Source organism: Xyrauchen texanus, chromosome 36, assembly GCF_025860055.1.
Source record: "Xyrauchen texanus isolate HMW12.3.18 chromosome 36, RBS_HiC_50CHRs, whole genome shotgun sequence".
In the NCBI taxonomy this organism is placed as follows: Eukaryota; Metazoa; Chordata; class Actinopteri; order Cypriniformes; family Catostomidae; genus Xyrauchen; species Xyrauchen texanus.
In genome coordinates this window covers 13,259,995-13,280,583 of record NC_068311.1, presented here as the reverse complement: position 1 = coordinate 13,280,583, position 20,589 = coordinate 13,259,995, and the positions used below count along the sequence as shown (strand labels likewise).

Below are 20,589 nucleotides of genomic sequence, written 5' to 3'. Positions count from 1 at the left end.
TAGGTATTGTGTTCTACAGCATGCTTAGTAGGGATGTCAAAAGTACCGGTACTTAAGTGCCAGGTCTTAACTGCATAAATTTGGTAGCGTTAATTTGCCATAATTTTAATATATTTTACATCAAGCCAAAGTGGAAAGCCGTTGTATACATGTGTTTTAAAAATGTTAATACTGAATATTTGACTATTGTTCAATAGAATATACACTCAATAAGCACTTTATTAGGAACACTATGGTCTTAATAAAGTGCCAGATGTGGTCTTCTGCTGTTGTAGCCCATCCGCCTCAAGGTTCCTAGTGTTGTGCATTCTGAGATGCCATTCTGCTCACTACAATTGTACATAGTAATTCAGAGTGGTTATCTGCGTTACTGTAGCCTTTCTGTGAGCTCGAATCAGTCTAGCTATTCTCCATTGACCTTTCTCATCAACAAGGAACTGCCTCTCACTGGATGTTTTTAGTTTTTGGCACCAACTGTAGAGACTGCTGTGTGTGAAAATCCCAGGAGATCAACAGTTACAGAAATACTCAAACCAGCCCATCTGAACCAACAATCATGCTACGAGCGAAATCACTAAGATCAAAATGTTTCCCCATTCTGATGGTTGATTTTAACATTTACTAAAGCTCTTGACCGTATCTGTTTGATTTTATGCATTGCACTGCTGCCACACGATTGGCTGATTAGGTGTACGAGTGTTCCTAATAAAGTGCTCAGTGAGTGTAAATTTTTCTGTGGTAACAAAATTGTTATCAAAAATTGTTTAATGTTACTACTGGTTTTGGAATTGACTACCAAAGTTTTGGTATGTTTCAACAAATGCTTCGCAAGACATCTGTAATTTGTATTGGGGTTATAGTGGAACTCTCTGTGTCCCTCTTTTAGGAACAACAGAGCGTGTCTGCTTGATCCAGGGAACCGTAGAGGCGCTGAATAGTGTCCATGACTTCATCGCAGAGAAGGTGCGAGAGATGCCGCAGAGTGCTCAGAAAACAGAACCAGTCAGCATACTTCAGCCACAGACCACTGTCAACCCTGACCGTGTCAAACAGGTGAGGCCTCACTTCTCATACTCTGCTCCTGTTTTCTGTTTCCTTTCCTTCCGTTTTACTTTCAATCCTTGCAGATTTTCAGATCACACAAGAAGAAACCTTTTAAAATAAAAGAACCTTCTTATTTTTTTAATTTTGAATCTGAAATTTTACTCTTCGGTGTCATTACCACTTATTTTTTGTTGTTGTTTTTGTTTTTCAGTGCAAAAAGTTATTTTCATAATCAGTATTTTTGTCTTATTTTCCAGTAATAAATCTAAACATCTTTAAAACAAGATACATTTACTTGAGAAACAAAATCACAAAATTCATTAAGACTTGTTTTCAAGTAGTATTGAATTAAGTTTATATTAATTACCTGTTTTTTTCTTGTTTTAAGTTTATATTTAGTGAGGTTTATGCTTAAGTTTATTCATCAAGATATATTCTATTATTATTATACATATTTTTGCTTCTCAAGTAGTTCCGATAGAAAAACGATAGAAAAACTAATTAAGAAACTGATTTTTTCAATGTTACTTATCTAATACTCTAATAAGTTGCAATAATAAAAATAAAAACATTAGGAAAAGGGCCCATCTATATAGCTACAGGATAAAATGAACTGAGATGAGGGACTTTTTGATCTTATCATCCTTTATAATAAACAGTTAACTCAGTCCCACAGATCCCACTTGGTTTGGCCTTTTGTGTTACAAGCAAACAAACTTAGAGAGATTCAGAGTCTCAGTTAGAGAAACTATTGATTGTTTATAGCTATATATCTAAGAGATTATCGCCACTGGCCAGTCCATTTTATGGCCCATTGATCTGCCTGGCTCCTACATTGTTTTCATTCACAGCGATGATTTTTCTCTTTTATTTATCATTTACTTATTTAAATCCCCCTTAGGACAAAGAGAGAGTCAGCCGTACCCATGAATAATTTAAAACTTGCTGACTATAGCTGTCACGATTATGAAATTTGGCTGACGATTAATTGTCAAACAAGTAATTGTGATTATGACGATTAATTGTCTGTTTTAGGGCTTTTGTTTTGTCATATAAATTGTCATATTTCATATTTAATTTCAAAGATATAAATCAAATAATAAAATAGGGATATATGATTTCCTTTTAAGGCTTTAAAAACTTATGAATGACTATGAAATATTATGTTTTAAATATCATGTTAAATATCATAAATGTTGTTCAAGTCTCTCTTTTGGACAACTTTGGTTTTGGTCAGTTTTACATTAACACTGTGTTTTGGAACTTTTTTATTTTATATTATAAGCTATTTTTTTATTAAAAATAAAAAATATATTTTGTTTTTATATTTTTACAATAGTAAAATATTGATGTCCTAATTTCTTCACTTTCACACGTTATTTGAATGGTCTTTGATTAAACCCACAAGCCCTCATGTCTCATGATGCAAAACCTTTTTTGATTTTGTTTCATTATTTGATCACTCCACAGAAACGGTAAGCATGCATCTCCTCTGTGTCACTGTGTAATTAAAGTTGCACTCAGTAATTGTAATCCAATACACTTTTTGTCAAATTGTGCAAATATCTCCTCACAGTCTGCTAGCTGTCCATTCTGTGGGTGGGTTGAAAAAAAAAATGTAGTATTTGTTCACAGCCCTGGCTCTGTAAATGAGACAAAAACAAAGTGGATCGGACTGATCCTTAACACTACTCCAGCCAGTCAGCAATACGGGGTGGTTCTTGTGAGTGCACAGGATGGGGGGTGGGGGCAGAGCAAGAGGGAAATTCATTAGAAGAGCTATGGCAAATCTGGCTGATGCGAACTTTCTAAACTCCAAACAAATGGATTAGAAACAGACCGAGAAAGGTCAGATGGATATAAACTGAAAAAGAAGGATTATGATAAGTCAAGGGCTAAGAGCCACATCAACATCTGCAAGGCTTTTCAGCAGTGGAGAGACCTTTGAGTTGTAAAAGGAATTAATTTGTGTGCATTCATTTGGGCGGAGCTTCCAAAGGAGCACTGAATGGAGGGATGTGTTTGTTTTGGCAGCTAAGTTCGAATATCAACATTGTTTCTCAGGTATCGCTGAGTGTACCTTTAACACTGCTTAAATGAACTCACAATGACTAGAAACATTTGCCATACACGATCGTTTAAAGTAATGCCAGAGCACTTTGCTTTCACTATCAAAGTTTATATTTGTTAGTTTATATTTTTGCTGCAGTTTGGCGCCAGCTTCTGCTGACGGTGCATGCATCAGTGCGCTTGAGAAGCGGTTCATGTGCTCTTCCGGACAGGAGCTGATGGTTGACATCTGCGGTGCGGCTTAGTGACACTTGGAGATCAACTGAATGACACACAAATGCACTGTTGATGACATTTAGCCTATATATTTGCTTAAAATTCCCTTATTTGGGCATTATTTTGGCGTTATCTCAAATAACGCGGGTAGATTAAATAACCGCGATTAGATGATTATTTAATAATCACGACAGGCCTAATGCTGCCTTTTTCTGTTCTTAATTTTTTGTTAAGCCTGTCCATTAAGGAAGAGCCCTCTTTGTGCTTATTGAGCAGTCTCTGTAAAGACAGGGCCATTACCTGAATTCCTGAAACATTGCTGACCTAATTATTAATGCATGTAATTATAGAGTTTATCAGAGAAGCAACACACCTCACTTTAGTCCACTCTATTGTCTCCACTGGGACATCATGCGTCATCTGCATTCTGCTGCATTGTGCAATTTGATGATCAATACTTTGTTCAGAGATGCGGAAAGATTAGATTGTGGAGATATATAAAATATGTTCGATCCGAGCAAAGGCGCTGTAATGAGTTTTTGGTAAGGGGTGCTGAAGTTGTGTCCCCCCTATCACTTTACGCCCATTGTACAAAGGGGCCTCAGTTTGTTCCTGGGAGGCCGCAGATCATGATCACTGTACACCCACACACACGCACACATACAATGGAACATTTTCACCTGCAATTAAGTCATTCAATAAGCCAGCCAATGCAATAGTTACATTCTACCACATTCAAAATTGTTGTCCTGTCAGTGTAAATGAGAAATAACCATAAAAAAACAATATAAATGTTCAGACAAAACAGCTATTAAAATGAACCCATATGCTACAATATGAAGTTATTAAGAAATGTCCTACCTGTTACTTGAATTACCAAATGTGGCCTTGCACTCAGGGTTGTTGCTAATAAATGTCTTCACAAGATTTTCTATACCCAAACGATTCAGGTTCAAAACAAACACCAAAAAATGACGTTTTTGCTCAGCTGAGGTTTTAGCACCTTCCACAGGGCAACACAAGAACACAAAAGCTCTAACCTGTACTGTTTTTGTTTTGTTATGCGTAAATGATTATAATTTCAAAGGATGAGCTTGCACATGAGGACAGCAGAATATTCTTCTGAAGGAAAAAAAAATTATATTGAGGATTGATTCATTCGTTTTTATTCATAAACTGTAATATTACACTACAAAATCATTAAACAACAATAATGCAATTATACAATAACACAATTAATTGTAATGTATTGTCAGATTACTGTTTCATTGTTAACAATCACTTTTTTTGCTTTTGTGCAAATAAAAGGAAAAAAGGGAGAATAAAAAGTACACTAGTATCCATCACCATCACAGGGGCTCTCTTCAGTCTGGCAGAGCCCTGCCCACAAGCATGATCTCTCTGAACCGGGCTGCCATTTTTAACATAAATCATTTATTAGAAGCGAAAATTGCATTATATATACTGCATACATACAATGAAATTTCATTGAAACTGTTTTCCAGTCTTGCTCACTAGGCCCTTCCCATGCCTTTGGATCAGAGAATGTACAATTTAGCCAAAACTTCCTTAAATAATGCTTTTTTCATTTGATCGACGATTACAGATAGACTTGATACTGTGCTTTAACATTAGAACTGTATTTAATTTTATTCTAATTACATGTATTTGTAATAAATTTGAGCTATAATTGTTTTAATATATTTATTTGTACATATTTTTGTTTAGTTTTTTGTTGGATGATCTATTTGATACTTCAATAGTTAGAATTAAGATTGGGATAGATTAAGCCAGTGCCAATTTCCAATTGTAGGTTTGGTCTACTTTGGTGTTATAGTGGTCATGTGATCGTGTCTTATCTTAGCGTTCCTTTGCAATTATTCCACCAGTGAGGGTGTCATTGCAGTACATGTCAGGCAGCAGACTGATTGAGAGATAAAATGCAAGATTTAAAGTCATATTATTAAGTAACAGCTGCTGATCTCAAATCATAAACGATAACCACTGAGACTGCAAAGAAATTGTCTGCATAGGGGCACGGCTAACACCTTAAATCCAAAAAGCTTAATCTAAAAGCTGTCTTTCCATGCTCACTATCATTCCATGTGCCTATTCCACTTCATCCACAACACAGGAATGAAATTCAATCGTCCACATGGCTCTTTGTTATGGCCACATTATTTCAGATTATGTTGAAGTGCCACTCTTCAGTAGCTTCCTTTTGGTCAGCACAAGTATCCTATTGTATTTTCCACAGCACAGCACCGCTTGCTTCCTACTTCCTGTTGTTTTCCAATCCAGACAAGAAATGGCCCATAAATGCACAGGAAGGCATCTAATTTAGTCTACAAGTAGTCACAAATACACAGTCAAGAATTAAATTTGGGCATTAATGCTATTGAAGAGCTAGCAGTTATATTTGAGCAAAAAATACTCTTACCCTGAAGGATCAATCCCAATGTCATTTATTCATCTGAAAATCTATTGTACTGCACATAGCCATTACAGTAATTTGCAAATAATTTAAGAGAAAATAAATGCATACAGTATTCTTAATGTACACCAAGGGCAAGGCCACACAAGGGCCAGGGTGGAATGGGTCTACCCAGATTGACAGCTGGCCCACCCAATCATAACTGTCAGAATATAATGGTTTTAGGGATGCACGATGTATCAGTGGCCGATATACAGTTGATGTCAGAAGTTTACATACACCTTAGCCAAATACATTTAAACACAATTTATCACAATTCCTGACATTTAATCATAGAAAACATTAACTGTCTTAGGTCAGTTGGGATCACTACTTTATTTTAAGAATGTGACATGTCACAATAACAGTAGAGAGAATTATTTATTTCAGCTTTTACTTCTTTCATCACATTCACATTGGGTCAGAAGTTTACATACACTTTGTTAGTATTTGGTAGCATTGCCTTTAAATTGTTTAACTTGGGACAAATATTTTGGGTAGCCTTCCAAAAGCTTCTCACAATACATTGCTGGAATTTTTGGCCATTCCTCCATACAGAACTGGTGTGACTGAGTCAGGTTTGTAGGCCTCCTTGCTCGAACACGCTATTTCAGTTCTGCCCACAAATTTTCTATCGGTTTGAGGTCATGGCTTTGTGATGGCCACTCCAATAACAATAGCCATTTTGCCACAAATTTGTAGGTATGTCCATTTGGAAGACCCATTTGCAACTGAGCTTTAACTTCATGGCTGATGTCTTGAGATGTTGCTTCAATATATTCACATCATTTTCCTTGCTCATGTTGCCATCTATTTTGTGAAGTGCACCTGCAGCAAAGCACCCCCATTAACATGATGCTGCCAACCCCATGCTTCATGGTTGGGATGGTGTTCTTCAGCTTGCAAACCTCACCCTTTTCCCTACAAACATAATGATGGTCATTATGGCCAAACAGTTAAATTTGGGGGGTGGGGGTGGCATTGATACAGCTCTCCATTTTTAATTAATATTTTTGTTTTAAGATTTTTTTGTTTTACGTGAAGGCTTTACAAAAACTATAGCTTATTTGAAAAGTAGAGAGTGTAATGATAATTTTTTTTTAAATGTATATGCGTACTTCAATGACCTTTAAATAAGTGCTGTTGGCAAGTTCACTCCATTGGCCAAACCAGGTGCCACCCCAAATCTTCACTATGATTGGCCAACTCCAAAGTCAGAGGTGGGCATTCAGTACCACCAGACTGAACCTGGTTGGTTTAAAACGGAGTGGGAACTGAAGCAGTGTCAAGAAATGCCAGGTAATTATGTGGACTTGCAGAACACTTAAATTAAATATGGCTTGAATGCGCACTAAACGTTGTGCAGGATTTCATATTCACGTGAACGTGAACCCTGAAGTGCACCCGTGAAGTGGGCTTGATAAAGCCAGGTGAGGGAGCATTTCAATATAAACAACAGTTCCATTCACTCAAAACACCACACAACATTACGACAAGCACTATTAGTGAACAGACCATTACTCTCAAAAATCCATTTTCTGCCCTGCCAGCTAGACAAAAACGGTAATGCAGTAAACTAATTCTTCATATTTCATCTTCTTATTTTGACTAAAACCTGTTTTGGGGTGTGTATAACATCTGTGTGCATCATAATGCAATTTGTTTGTCAAATGTAAGGATAACTTGTTTACTTGCAACTATCTGCCTAAAAACATATAGCTGCAAGTTTTTTAATAACTATTAAAATTTCGGAAATAAATGTCAAATAAATGTAAGTAGGCTAAATGCATTAACTATGCAAAAACATTTTACAGCATTGTTTAATTCAATAATCCTGTTACATTTGGCAATCCCAATATATGGTAATACTGAGTGAAATCCAGGACAATGTGTAGCCTAGGTCTATGATATGAAATATCTTTAAAATCTTCTGTCACAAAACAATATCCTACTTGATAGTATTACGTCATGCCATTGTATCTTCATCTCTCCAAAACTCCACAAAACTGCACAGAAATACCGTGTGTTCAATATCAGGAGATGCGATGTTCTTAAAGATACAGTAACCATGTTTTAAGAGACCCTTTTACATTTAGTCGTTTAAGCAGACATTTTATCCAAAGTGACTCACAAATGAGAAAGAGACACAACATACATAACAATTATATTGAAATCAATTATGTGCATTGTGCACGTATAGGACACTTTATGATTTTAATTTTCGAGTTCTGTATGTTTCTTTTGGCCCACTGCCCTCAATCAAGTTTGATTTTTGGCCTTTCATAGGAAATAATTTGGGCACCTCTGCCCTATACTCTCAAAATACTTTTATATTAGTATATATCTGTATATTTTGCTATATATAAAATCTATTGTTTATATTTTTAATCAGCAACTTAAAATCAGTAGTTGGTATATATTTCATAGGATTATAGTTAATTTCCTCATTAAAGGCATTAAGTACACAGTCTTGTACCTTAGTCTTTTGTCCGATTTAAATATTTAATTTTTTTACATCAAATCAAAGCTTGTAATGTTGTGATTCACTTAGAAGCTAGTTGGTTTGGTTCATGACTTAGAATGCTTTTCACTGTTGTGTACTATACTTTTTTTTTTTTTATTGTGAAGCATTTGTCTGGCTGAAAATATATTAAGGTAAATTTTATGACTGGTCCACCCAATTCTAACAAGGGTCCACTTACAGGGAAATTTCTGGCCTCACCACTGATTAAAATTCAAAATATTAAAGATCAGCTATGAAATAATTTATAACATATTTGCCGTTTCGGTATTTCACATTTACGAACATTTTGATTCATCTTTGAAACACCATTAACAGCTTCCCCTGCTTCACTTATAACTTTGAAAAATGGAACAGTTTTCCCATAAACTCTATTCTTCAACATCATAGAAAAAATCATGCTTTTCTCCATGCATCACTGGCCTTTTCCGTAATAACCCACAGCTTTACGTTACATTGATGAGTGTGATTGCCTTAAGTGCTGTACTGTTTCAAACCATCCCATCCCTTCACAACACCACCAAACCCAGCCTATTTAATTATCCTGCATCATGAATCTAATAAAAGTTCTCATTGGAGCACTACACACACACACACACACACACACACACACACACACACACAAAGACAGCCAAGCGTAACGCTGCTGTATTGCCTACTCATCTCTTAAATTAAAAGCGACATCAGGAAAATAGCTATAATGTCTGAAATTAGCCCAACCTCCCTTTCTCTCCTCTCCCCTCCCCTCACATGTCTCTAGAGGGATGGTAACTGGCTAAAATATTTTATGCCTTTTTTAACCTTCAAATCCATCTGCCCGACAGGAAAAAGGTCACCATCTCTCCACGGAGTATCGATCTAATTTCCAGAAGAGCCAATGGAAAAGGAGTGCCTTACACAACATTGTTTGTCAGACAAGGAAGTACATCCTCTAATGCCAGGCTCAAATCTCTTTTGGGAGAAAGAAAGGACAGATGCAGTTTGCGTTGTTTGTCTTTAATATTTGCAGAGTGGCGATTTTGTTGGTTGTTTTATGTAGTCATGGCGTATAGTGGAAAGAGAGTGTATTCCTCTGGTTAGCCTTAAAGCAATAGTTCACTCGAAAAAGAAAATTCTGTCATAGTTCATATACTGTATTCTGTACAAATACTCTCCCTCGTGTAGTTCCAAGCCTCTATGACTTTTTATTTTATGTAGAACACAAAAGGAAATGTAAGTAAGATTGTTAGCTGCCCTCAGTCACCATTGACTTTCATTGCACCTTTTCTGGTTGATACACAGGGATATTAATAAGCCAGAATGTTGAGCATTATTATCAGGGATTATATAGGGCATATATATGAAGTCTCTCATTGCCCTTTTCCACCGAAAATTGCGATGGTTCTCGTGCCGAGCCTGTTTTCCGCTTCACTTTATTTCCTCGCGGTTGGCATGCTTTGCAGATTCCATGATGCAAATGGAGCCATTGGAGACGGTAAATGTTTGAATTTGGGGAGGTGGTTAAATAAGTTTATTTTTTTGACCATTTTGTGGTTTTATTGCTTTTTAATTTGGTTTAATGTGCCATTTGAATTTAGAAATTACTTTTGTTTATGTTTTTTTGTTTCAATAAATGAATAAATTTTTTAAAGCAAAATCAATAAAGCAAAAAATTCACCCGATTCCTTGTTTGTTCAGAGGCGTGCAGAACAAGCCTTTCATGTGGAACAAGCGCATGTAAAAAGTTTTCACTCTTTTTTTGTTTCATTCATCTGAAAACTGTTTGCAAGAATAATGTCATCTGTGACTATGCTGCAAATTATCTGCGATCATTTCAGGCGGTGCTGTGAGTTTAGTTTGTCTTGTTTCCACTCGGTTGGCATGCATTGTGAACGCAACTCTGCAGGTTCAGTAATATATATCTTTGTATTAAATAAACAAAGACAAAAATGATTAAATCATTAAGTAATGCAAGACACAGTCACCTTGAACCTAAAATTGAGTTTCATTTTATTTTCTTTAAGCAGCATTAACTGTATTACCAAAACGCAATACAAACACAAAGTCGATAAGAACACACCTTTGGCAGCATTATTTTGGGAACACAAGGGAATTTATTTGGCTTATTTATTTTGATTATTATTGTCTTTACTTTTATAATTGTCTTTAGTTCTTAATCTGTAGGCTATTAGTAATTTTCTATCTGTGCAAGTGGAGCCGTTGGAGACGGTAAATATTTGGATTTGGGGAGATTGTTAAATTAGATTTTTTTATCACTTTTATTTTATTGCTGTTTTTTGTTTTGTTAAAGTGCAATTTGAATTTAAAATTTATCCTGTTTCAACAAATGAATAACATTTTTAAAGCAAAAAAATTCACCGACCCTCTGCAGGGTGGTTGACGATTTAATTGGATATCACTATATTTATTAAGCCAATTATCGCAAAAAATATCTTTACATATCGCCCAGCCCTACCAAGAACCCGCACCCGAACCATGTAGGTGGAAAAGGGCTAACAGTCAGTGTCAGTCTTACCTTAGAAGCAGATTGTCCCATTGATGCTGGACTGTTGTGATCTCATATTGTCTGTGAGATGAGGGTCTCGATCCAAAGCTCGCACATCCCTAATACTCAGTCAGACCCCTGGGGAAATGAGTTGTAGCATTCTTGACTGATGCAAGACCAGAGCTGTCTGAAATGGCATAAAAATAAATAATAAATCAGATATTTATTAAAAATACATTTGCAAGGCACATACTTTATTTTGCTGTTGCATTCTAGAGAGATCTGTGATGTCAAGACTAGCAATTCAAGGCTAGATTTAAGATCATATGCCAAGGTAAATATTTTCTGACATTAGATTATATTACATTTAGCCATTTTGATAATGATGGCTTTAGATCTTCAATCATATCACTGTGTAGCCTATATTAACTTAAATTAAATTGTAATATTTTTGAATATGAATCTCACAAAATGTTCGGGTCATATTCACTTAAAAAATTTTTTTTAAAATTATATATATATATATATATACATACATATTTGGGCTGTCAATCGATGAAACATTTTAATCGAAGTAATTACATGGTGTCCTGATTAATTAATCGCGATTAATCGCATTAAATCGCATATACAAATATTTGCCGAGAAAGCCCCTCATATAAATATATGTATTAATTAAATATAATTCAATATATAATGATGAAATAATGATACATAGTTATCTTTAAATATTGAAAAATTATATATATATATATATATAAATAGAATAAAAAAATATTCAGATAATTAATATGCATTACATTCTTGTGGCAGAAGAGTTAATCATTGATAAGACAATACAAAAAAACGGCTTTAGAATACAATGTATTGTTTACTATCATATTATTGAACATAAGTCAATCATTGGCATACAGTTCACAGCAATCCATTTCACAAGTGAATTTGTCAATCAGTTGGAGAATTATTATGAGGGCTTGTTTAAGGACCCGTCCATAAACATCTGCGTCAGACATGCTTGTGTAGCGTCTTGGATGCGTTGCGTCATAAACATAAAATCTTTTTTTTTTTTTCATTAATTCCTAAAAGGCACATTTTCTTAATTGTCAAGGAAGTATTATATATTTTCCTTAGGATTCATTTTCTTTTTTTATATATAATTTCTTTTGATTTTGGGTTGAAATTTGACCTGAACAATGGACATGTTTTTGTGTGATTCACTGAAGTTGAATGTCTAGCCAAATGCATAATTTTTCCAATAGGGTTTTTCTTTCCAAACTTGTTAGCTATGACTCCAAATTTCGCCTTTTCTGAATCATCATGTATTAGGATGCAAATTGAATTTGATGTGAGGTTAAAAGAGAAATAAAAAATGACAATGAAAATCAGCACCAAAATGTATTGCGAGTTTGCTTCCTGCCTCTGACAGAATTACAGAGATTAAGAATTGAGACCACTGGTGCAAGACCCTCGCTAGCAAACACCAACCCCTCACGACTGTCATAATACCAAGGTGAGGAGGATGAGAAGAGGGTGTTATTTTTAACTCATGTGGAGTCTTTTTTCTTTTCAATGCCAGCAAACAGCACACACAGACAGAGGCAGATGCTGTGCAGAGATGGGCGGCTAAGCCTGGGATCAGGAGACAGGCGATTTAACCTAAAGGCAAGCGCTTAAGACTTCAAAGTGCAAACAGCTAGAGCTCTAGAGTCAGGCACTGTTCCGTGGACAGAGGTGGAAAGGGGTCAAACAGTTGCTGGGTGGGATTGTCCAGAGGTCATTTTTTGAGAAATATAGAGCCTGCAATGATAGGTTCATTGCATGTTTTCAACCACTTTAAATTTAGTTTCTGATGAAGAAAATCAAGTTGTAAATCTGAAAATACATAAAATCAAGTTAAAATGGCACAAATGAATGTGTTGTTAAGTCGATGGAGAAAAAAAAAATGTAATAATAAAAAGCATTTTTTACAATGTACTTTAGGTGAGAGAAATGTATCGTAATATTGTGGAAATAAAAATATTGACAACTCAGATGTCACACTCCATCAAAATGAGTCGTAGGTCGCAATGGGCAGTTTTTGACATTTTTGGGGGGGTTTCTGTTTTTGATCAAACAATGTCAATGGTATCATGAAATTTAAACTATTAACGATTTTTTGCTCTTTAATGTGGTGTCAAATCGTGCTGCTGTCAATTCAAACGGGAGCGCTGCATAGTGTCTCTCCTGTGATCAGAGTTTCTTTTTAATACAGAAATACAGCATGAAAAACACATGAATGAACAATGAGATGGGACGTTGAAAGACACATTGTAAGGCAATGATATCAACAACTTTCACTTTACCTCACACATTTACATCAGGAAAGTAATCCAATGTCCATAGTTTGTTAGCTTGATAAAATGAACTACTGTATAGAGAAGAGCAAATTGCTAACATTTTAATTACAGATGCGAAGTGGATACAACTCTGAAAATTGAACGTCTTTGGTGCTGGAGGATGCACGATCTCTGCATGTATGCTCAAATTAAATCTTAAGAGCCTGTTTTATCAAAAACAAGTTGTGTTTTGACAGACAACATTAAAATTATTATATTCCTGCAACAGTTTGGGATAAAAACATAAAAATCTTATAATCAGAAAGCTGAGGCCTTTTTTACTTTAGTGCACAGAACTCAAAATTTTATTCTGGGTCAATGCGACTCAAAATTATGAAGAAGATCACATATCGTTTAGCCAGGACTCGCCGATTCCCACCCCTATGGTAAAGATCTTTGGTGTTGTCAAGCAGTGGGTACATTTTGCCTCTCTTAGTGCATGAACATCAGTAGAAAGAGTTCAGAGGAAGTTTGAACTGTTTTCTCAGTGGCAGAACACATCTTATATCAGAGTACAGCCGGATCTGCTGCTACAAAGACTCAGGGGGCCTCATCTGCCGTTTCAGCAAACCCACGCAGAGAGACCGTATCCTTTGATTAATTTGTGCTTGCCTCTAATGCTGGTCTCATTATTTTTGTTTTTTTGTTGCAGTACTAAAACTAAGTCATACAGTCTACATAGGGAGTACGTACACATATGTCCTTCATGGCTGACCAAGCTTTCATTGCCTATTACCCACAACCCCCTGCCGCATCCTCCTGACAATTAATCAAAGGCTTGCAGTCTCAGAAGGATGGTGGCACAGTAGCAGGCGTCTCTCTCTTTCTTGCACTCTTTCTGTCTCAGCCTCCCACTTTCTTTCACTCTTTTATAGATAGAGGGAGGGGACATCCACCTCTTCTAGCTCAGCACTTGATGCATTCACTGAAATTAACCTGGATATATGTTGACGTGGCTAGATTCTTACCCAAGAGACTTGATTCTATCAGCACTTGTCCTGCCAAGTGCGATCGTTAAAAATGATGCCGTCATAAAGAAAGAGACGGAGAAGAAAAAAGGAAGGAACTGATCTGCTAAAAGTAGAAGAAAATGTAACTTAAAAATTATGCTAATAGATATTTTATGGTTAGACATAACAATTGTTCTCACAGATGCATATTAGGGATGAGTCATTTTTAGTAGAGTACTCTAACCCACAAAAAAATTTGTAATCGATTAGTTGTAAATTAAAATATTAGATAAAAATAAGAAGTATGGCACGTACGTGAAATTTATATTTTGTTTTATTCACAAATGTTACTAAGAACAGTTTAAAAATAAGGTAACTTCAACAAACTATGTTTTTTTCTCAAATTAACAATATGTATTAATAAAATAAAAATAAAAGAAATTAATTAATATTAAAAAACATTTCACTCACCTGGAACTTACATAGAAACCAATACTGATGGCACATATTTGAACTTTGACTACATAAAAGCCATAAAATTAGCATAATTTCACGTTGTTATTCAGAAAAACAAGTGGTGAAAGAAGGCTTTCTATAAAATGTGCTTTGCCCACTTTAAGGAATTTAACATACATACACACATACTGGTCTGATTAGCTTCAGAGTTTCTCATACCGCTTTGCAGATTATTTCCTTCATTCCTTCGTCCGTTGGTTTCTGTTGGACTCTAACAAAAAACAAATATTAATAGAGTAGAATTCAGTAAGAATAAAATGTTATAAGTATGGCTAGTGCAACACTAGGCTTTGCTTTCAAAATCACAAATGCCATCATATCATCCAACACCTCAACGACACACATCCACAGAGCCCCCTCTATGGACTCAGTTGCAACTGCGAGTTTTGCGCAATTATTGGCCGGGATCAAGAGGATAAAAAAGTAAACGGCACTGTTGATTTTTGCAAAAATAATGATGGCCACGATTGCTGCCTCACATGTGTTGGTTACAGCCAGTTGACCATGGCAACTTTGCGGTCGTGGCTTTCCTTCTTAAAGGGGAAAGCCGCTCCCCGACCCGGTCCTTATACCAACGAATTTGAGGCCACGTCGGTTAGCGCTGGGGGCGATTTGGGGACCCACAATGGGAGTGGTCCTGCTGGGTAATCCCCCACGGACCTCCCATTCCCCAGTATGTTCATTTGCCCGGTCGAGTTCTGGGATGAGACAGGCGGCTTGCACCAGGACGAGTTTGATGTCCCATTTGGGCTTCTAGAGCAGGAAGAGTTCTCGATCGCAGCATCGGTGAGCGGGCTGTTTCAGTCGGACGTGGAGGACTCTACTAGGCTCCCACCTTCGGGTGTGGTCGCCCATTCTGAGGGCTTGAGTTGAACTCTCCACCCTGCTTTGAGCCCTCGTGGCTTGATGATTGGTTCCTGGGCTCAGTGCGCTGCTCACAGCCATTGCCCACCCTGGTTCCATTTTTACCAGAGGTAGACGAGGATCTCACGAAGTTGTGGCAGGCACCTTTTACTGCCCGGACCAACTTCTGAGCCTCTCCGCTTTCACTACCCTTGCTGGTGGGGCGGCCAGGGGGTACATGGCGATTCCCCACGTGGACAAGGCAGTTGCGGTGTACCTGTGGCCGCAAAACGTCGCAACCTGGCAGAATCGCACGAGACTCCTGTCCAAGACCTGTAAGTCCACGTCGTCCTTGGTGACCAAGGCTTACAGTGCCGCTTGACAGGCCGCCTCCGCCCTGCACGCCATGGGTCTCCTGCAAGTGCCCCAGGCCAAGGCACTGATAGAGCTGCACGAGGGTAGTCCTGACCTTGTAGTGATGCAGGAGCTGTGCTCTTGCCCTCCGGGTGACGAAAGTCATGGGGCAGACTCTCGGGCAGGCGGTATCCACCTTGGTGGTCCAGTAGTGCCACCTCTGGCTTAACTTGGTCGAGATGAAGGATGCCGACAAGGTACACTTCTTGACGGCATCTCCCAGGCTGGCCTTTTCAGCAACACCGTTGAGGACTTTGCCCAGCAGATCTTGCAGGTCATGAAGCAGACGGAGGCCCTGCCCTGGCGTAAAGCCCCCGCAGGAAGCTGACGCCCCTGTCTCACGGTCCACCACAAAGAATCCTAGAAAGGCTTCAAAGCGCCCCTGAGATGGGCGACCCAGGGAAATGGACACCCGCTACAAGTTCGGAGGTGGTGAACAGACCACTCCATTCCCGGGTGGAGGGCCGGGAGGAGAATCCTTTGATTTTGATTTCACCACATGACAAAGGGGCTGCGGTACCCACAATTTCAAAGAAAGAGCAGTTTCCTAATTCCCTGGGTTACACACCTGGTGTTTATGACCGTCGTTGTTACGATCTCACTGTTTCAGAGCATCTCTTTTCTCTATGATAGCAGTCGGAGCTGAACTGCCTGAAGTCATTCAGGCGGAGAATGGTGGTCACACTGAAACAATTTCATAGGCTCCTGGATCATATGGCGTCCTTGGCAGATATTATATTTCTGGAATCTCCATGTCTGACCCATGGACGGGACGCGGAAGACCTATGCGGCTTACCACCGGCGGTAGTAGACATGATCACTAAGGCCAAATAACGCAGTTCCTCTCATGGTGGCGTTTCGTATAGGGACCCCTAGTGTCACTACATTGACACAACGTCAATTGAGTGACAGATAGGGAACATCTTGGTTACTGTCATAACCTCCGTTCCCTGATCCTGTCTCGGCTCCTCAGCGCGACACCTGAATGAGTGGTTGTGAACCAGCTCCTTTTATACCTGTATGTCCAGGGGAGTGGCATGCAAATTCTACTCGCCAATTCCCATTGGCCTTTTCTCAAAGATCAGAGGTGTTTGGGGCTCCCAAGAGAGACCCCAAGTGTCACTACATTGACACAACGTCTCATTCCCTCCATCAGGGAATGGAGGTTTACGACAGTAACCAAGACGTTCTAATAACACTTATTAAGCATTTTGGCACTGAAGACACAAGTTTGTTAAGTTTAGAAAGTGGAATTTTCCCCCATTCATCCATTATGTAGGTCTTAAGCTACACAGTTGTATGGGGGTCTTCGTTGCCATATGGTGTGCTTCATAATGTGTCTACACATTCTCAGTTGGAGACAGGTCAGGACTGCAGGCAGGCCAATCTAACACCCACACTCTCTGCTTACACAGCCATACACTTGTAATCCAGGCAGTGTGTTGTTTGAAGTTGTCCTGCTGGAAAATGCAGGGACATCCCAGGAAAAGATTGTGCTAGATGGCAGTATATGTTGCTCCAAATATCTGCATATCTGTCTGCATTCATGGTGTTCTCACAGATGTGTGAGTTACCCATGCCATGGGCACTGACACGCACCTGGCCCATACAGACACTGGCTTTTGAACCTGATGCTAATAACAACTTGGATTGTTCTTATCCTCTTTGGCCTGGAGAACACGACGGCTGTGTTTTTTACAAACTTTTTGAAATCTGGACTCTTTGGACCAAAAAACACAGTTCCACTGTTCTACTTTCCATCTAAGATGAGATCGAACCCAGAGATGTCGGCAGCGCTTCTGGACAGTGTTGATGTAGGGCTTCTGCTTTGCATAGTAAAGTGTTTACTTGCATCTGTGGATGCAACGGTGAGTGATATAATTTACATATCACTCCTTTTTGTTTTTATTTGCATTTTTCATACTGTCCCAACTTTTTTGGAATTGGGGATGTAGAAAAAAAATCACCTTTAAAGATGCAAATAGTATCCCTAAAATAAAATGCATTTATTTAATTATATTTTCCTCATCAGCTCTTATTTAATATATGATCATCTGGAGTTAAGATTTGCAGCATTTGCACTAGTGCAGTACTGATCAATCACAGTAAATGTTCTATGGTGTTAAATACAAAACAATCTGCTTTCAGTTGCATTAAAAGACAACTGTGAATAAGATAATTTTGCTCAAAACGTTTAGCATACAAGTGTCCTTCTGTTTGTTCTACTGAGGTAAAAAGCGAATGTAGAAATCCATGAAATTTCCTGTCACCAGTTTTCATTTATATGGTAATTCAGTTAAGCTGAATGAGAGTTAGCACTACAGTGGCAAGGCTAAACAGCCTCTGTAAAGACAAGTCTGTGGGCAGAAAGCTACAGCAAACCTTGAGGGAGCAAATGAAAAGAACGGAACAACTCACAAAAGAAACAAACGTAAGACTGAGCCGAACACCACCCCCTCTTCACCCTCTCTTCTTTCCTCTTCTCTCTCCTTCACTTTGTTCATAAACATACACACACATAAAAACACACGCCTCCATAGACACACACACACATCTATCTTCACTCACATCTACCCACTCCTCTTGTCTCCCCTTTTTACGATTTTCTTCTCTCTATCTGTCATTTTGACAGTGCATGTATTCAGAATCCAGCATTTTCAATGGCGAAGGCTGGAGGTTTTCATTATACAGAGTAATTAACTGTCAAAATCGAACAGCACAAAGCATATTTCTTTTTTTTTTTTTTACACTGATACAAAGCGTAGATATATCAGGCAGTGACCAAAGACATCAAGTGCTAATTTGTCAGTTCAGGTAATGAATGAACATTTCAAGTAATCTAATCTTTTATTTATTTATTTATTTTTCAAATTCAAAAGCAGAAGTGTCCTTTTATAGTTAGTGTATGGTGTTTGGGTGGGCTATAGAGTATTGTAGCACTGTATTGGATAGTTGTGCGTTTGGACCTGCAGTATTATGGAATTACTAGGTGGTGGTTTTAAGTGAATTGTTGAGAGCGTGCGTATATGATGGAGGGTGGTTGGTTGGTTGCTATGCATCATGCCGACTCCCTTTCAGTCCCACTTGAATGCTGGTGTTGAGTTTCCATGGAAACACTGACCCCTGGGAGTCAATGCTTTTCAGGAGGAGCCTCTTTTTACCTAGTGATTCACAGCTTAGAAAGTACAAGAAAAAACATGCATGCATCTTTATGTATATCTTCTAATATGTACAATTTTCATCAGTGCTGTAGTGTATGCCTCTATTGTGACAATATGTAAAGGTCTAATTTTAGTAATATTTTTGTACTGTTGTCCAAATTTGATCTTACTTTTATGTACATTTTTGTTTCATGAATCTTATCCTACTCTTTTCTATCTTGTATAATTTTATATTTTAGTTTGTTTAATGCTTTAAAATGTGTCCGATGTTTTTGTATTTCAGTATTTTCTGTGTTTTGTGTGAAGCTTTAGTACAAAGTATTAGCTTGAGTCACTGTGGCCACGTTCACACAGCAGCAGAATACGGTTTAATAAGGTTGTGTTCACACACAAGTCGGTTATTTACAGAGTGACAACCGCATTCTATAACCGAACTGACACCCACAAATGTTCAGGTCTCACAACCGCATTATCGGCAAACCTGTGCTGTGTGAACAGAACCGCACTGTACAACTTGTTGTCTGTCACGTCATATAATGTTAAGGCCATGCTGCACTGTACATGCATGTGTATCATGTTAATCATGAGGAGTTTTGTTAACTCACAGAGACAGAGATATGAGCTCTGTGTCATCCAAAGAGCCAACCGCTGTCTTTCACTGAAACTGCTCGTGATTGTGAGCCAGGCGACAAATGCCTCACTCTGCACCCGGTTAAAAAACATTCAAAGTTGCTGTCGGTTAATTATGATCTGATGAATGAATACACACCTCATTTGGACTTGTTTATTTAATAACGTGGCGTTATTGTGATAAGACATGCTGGTGTTATGGACGTCGCCATCTTTAATATTTACTTCAATCACTGTCATTATGTTTTATGGATGTAACGTTATCACGGTTTCACGGTATATCACTGTTTTAAAAAGAAACGGTTATCAAACCATTGACATTTATAATTAACAGGGTTGCATTCACAGTATTTGATGTTTTTTTTTTTTTTCGTTTGCTAAAAATTCCAAGGAATAAAATGTTCCATTGTAAATATCAGTTATATAAAAAAAGAATCAGCAACATTTAGACAGCATCATATTTACTTGATCAAATACATTTCTACATCCTCCTGTTTCACTTCATTTTAAAAGTCACACATGTAAACTGCACGGCAGAGAGAGAAATGTCAATGCCTGAACCTTTATTTACCCCTGTCAAGTGGATGAAGTCCGGGGTGTGGGACTTTTTTAAAAGACCCTCAAGGCATCATCAGTGATGGTTAACCAATCAGTAAACTTTGTCGAAAAAGTGTTGGCTCAGGCAGGGATCACTTCATACCAAAATAGCCACATCTGTGATCATCTCAAGAATTTTGGGGAGATGAATGTAAGTGACAATACAGTATATAGCCTAATAAATTATAAACCCCTTTTCATATCACTCCCAGATATACAAGATTTCTATGACTACCTGTATTTTCCTGAATATTTTCATCATCTGAAAGTTCCTGCGACTTATATACATAATTA

General features: G+C 37.8%; 1 protein-coding gene across 2 annotated transcripts in view; it reads left to right on the top strand.

The window, feature by feature from the left end:
- The window catches only part of LOC127629534 (RNA-binding protein Nova-1-like), an 86,244-nt gene that overhangs the window by 49,377 nt on the left and 16,278 nt on the right, over nt 1-20,589 (top strand). For both annotated transcript variants that reach the window (XM_052106620.1, XM_052106619.1), the window contains one exon: nt 887-1,053. In XM_052106620.1, the coding sequence (XP_051962580.1) occupies nt 887-1,053 (167 nt within the window). The remainder of the gene's footprint in view (nt 1-886; nt 1,054-20,589) is intronic.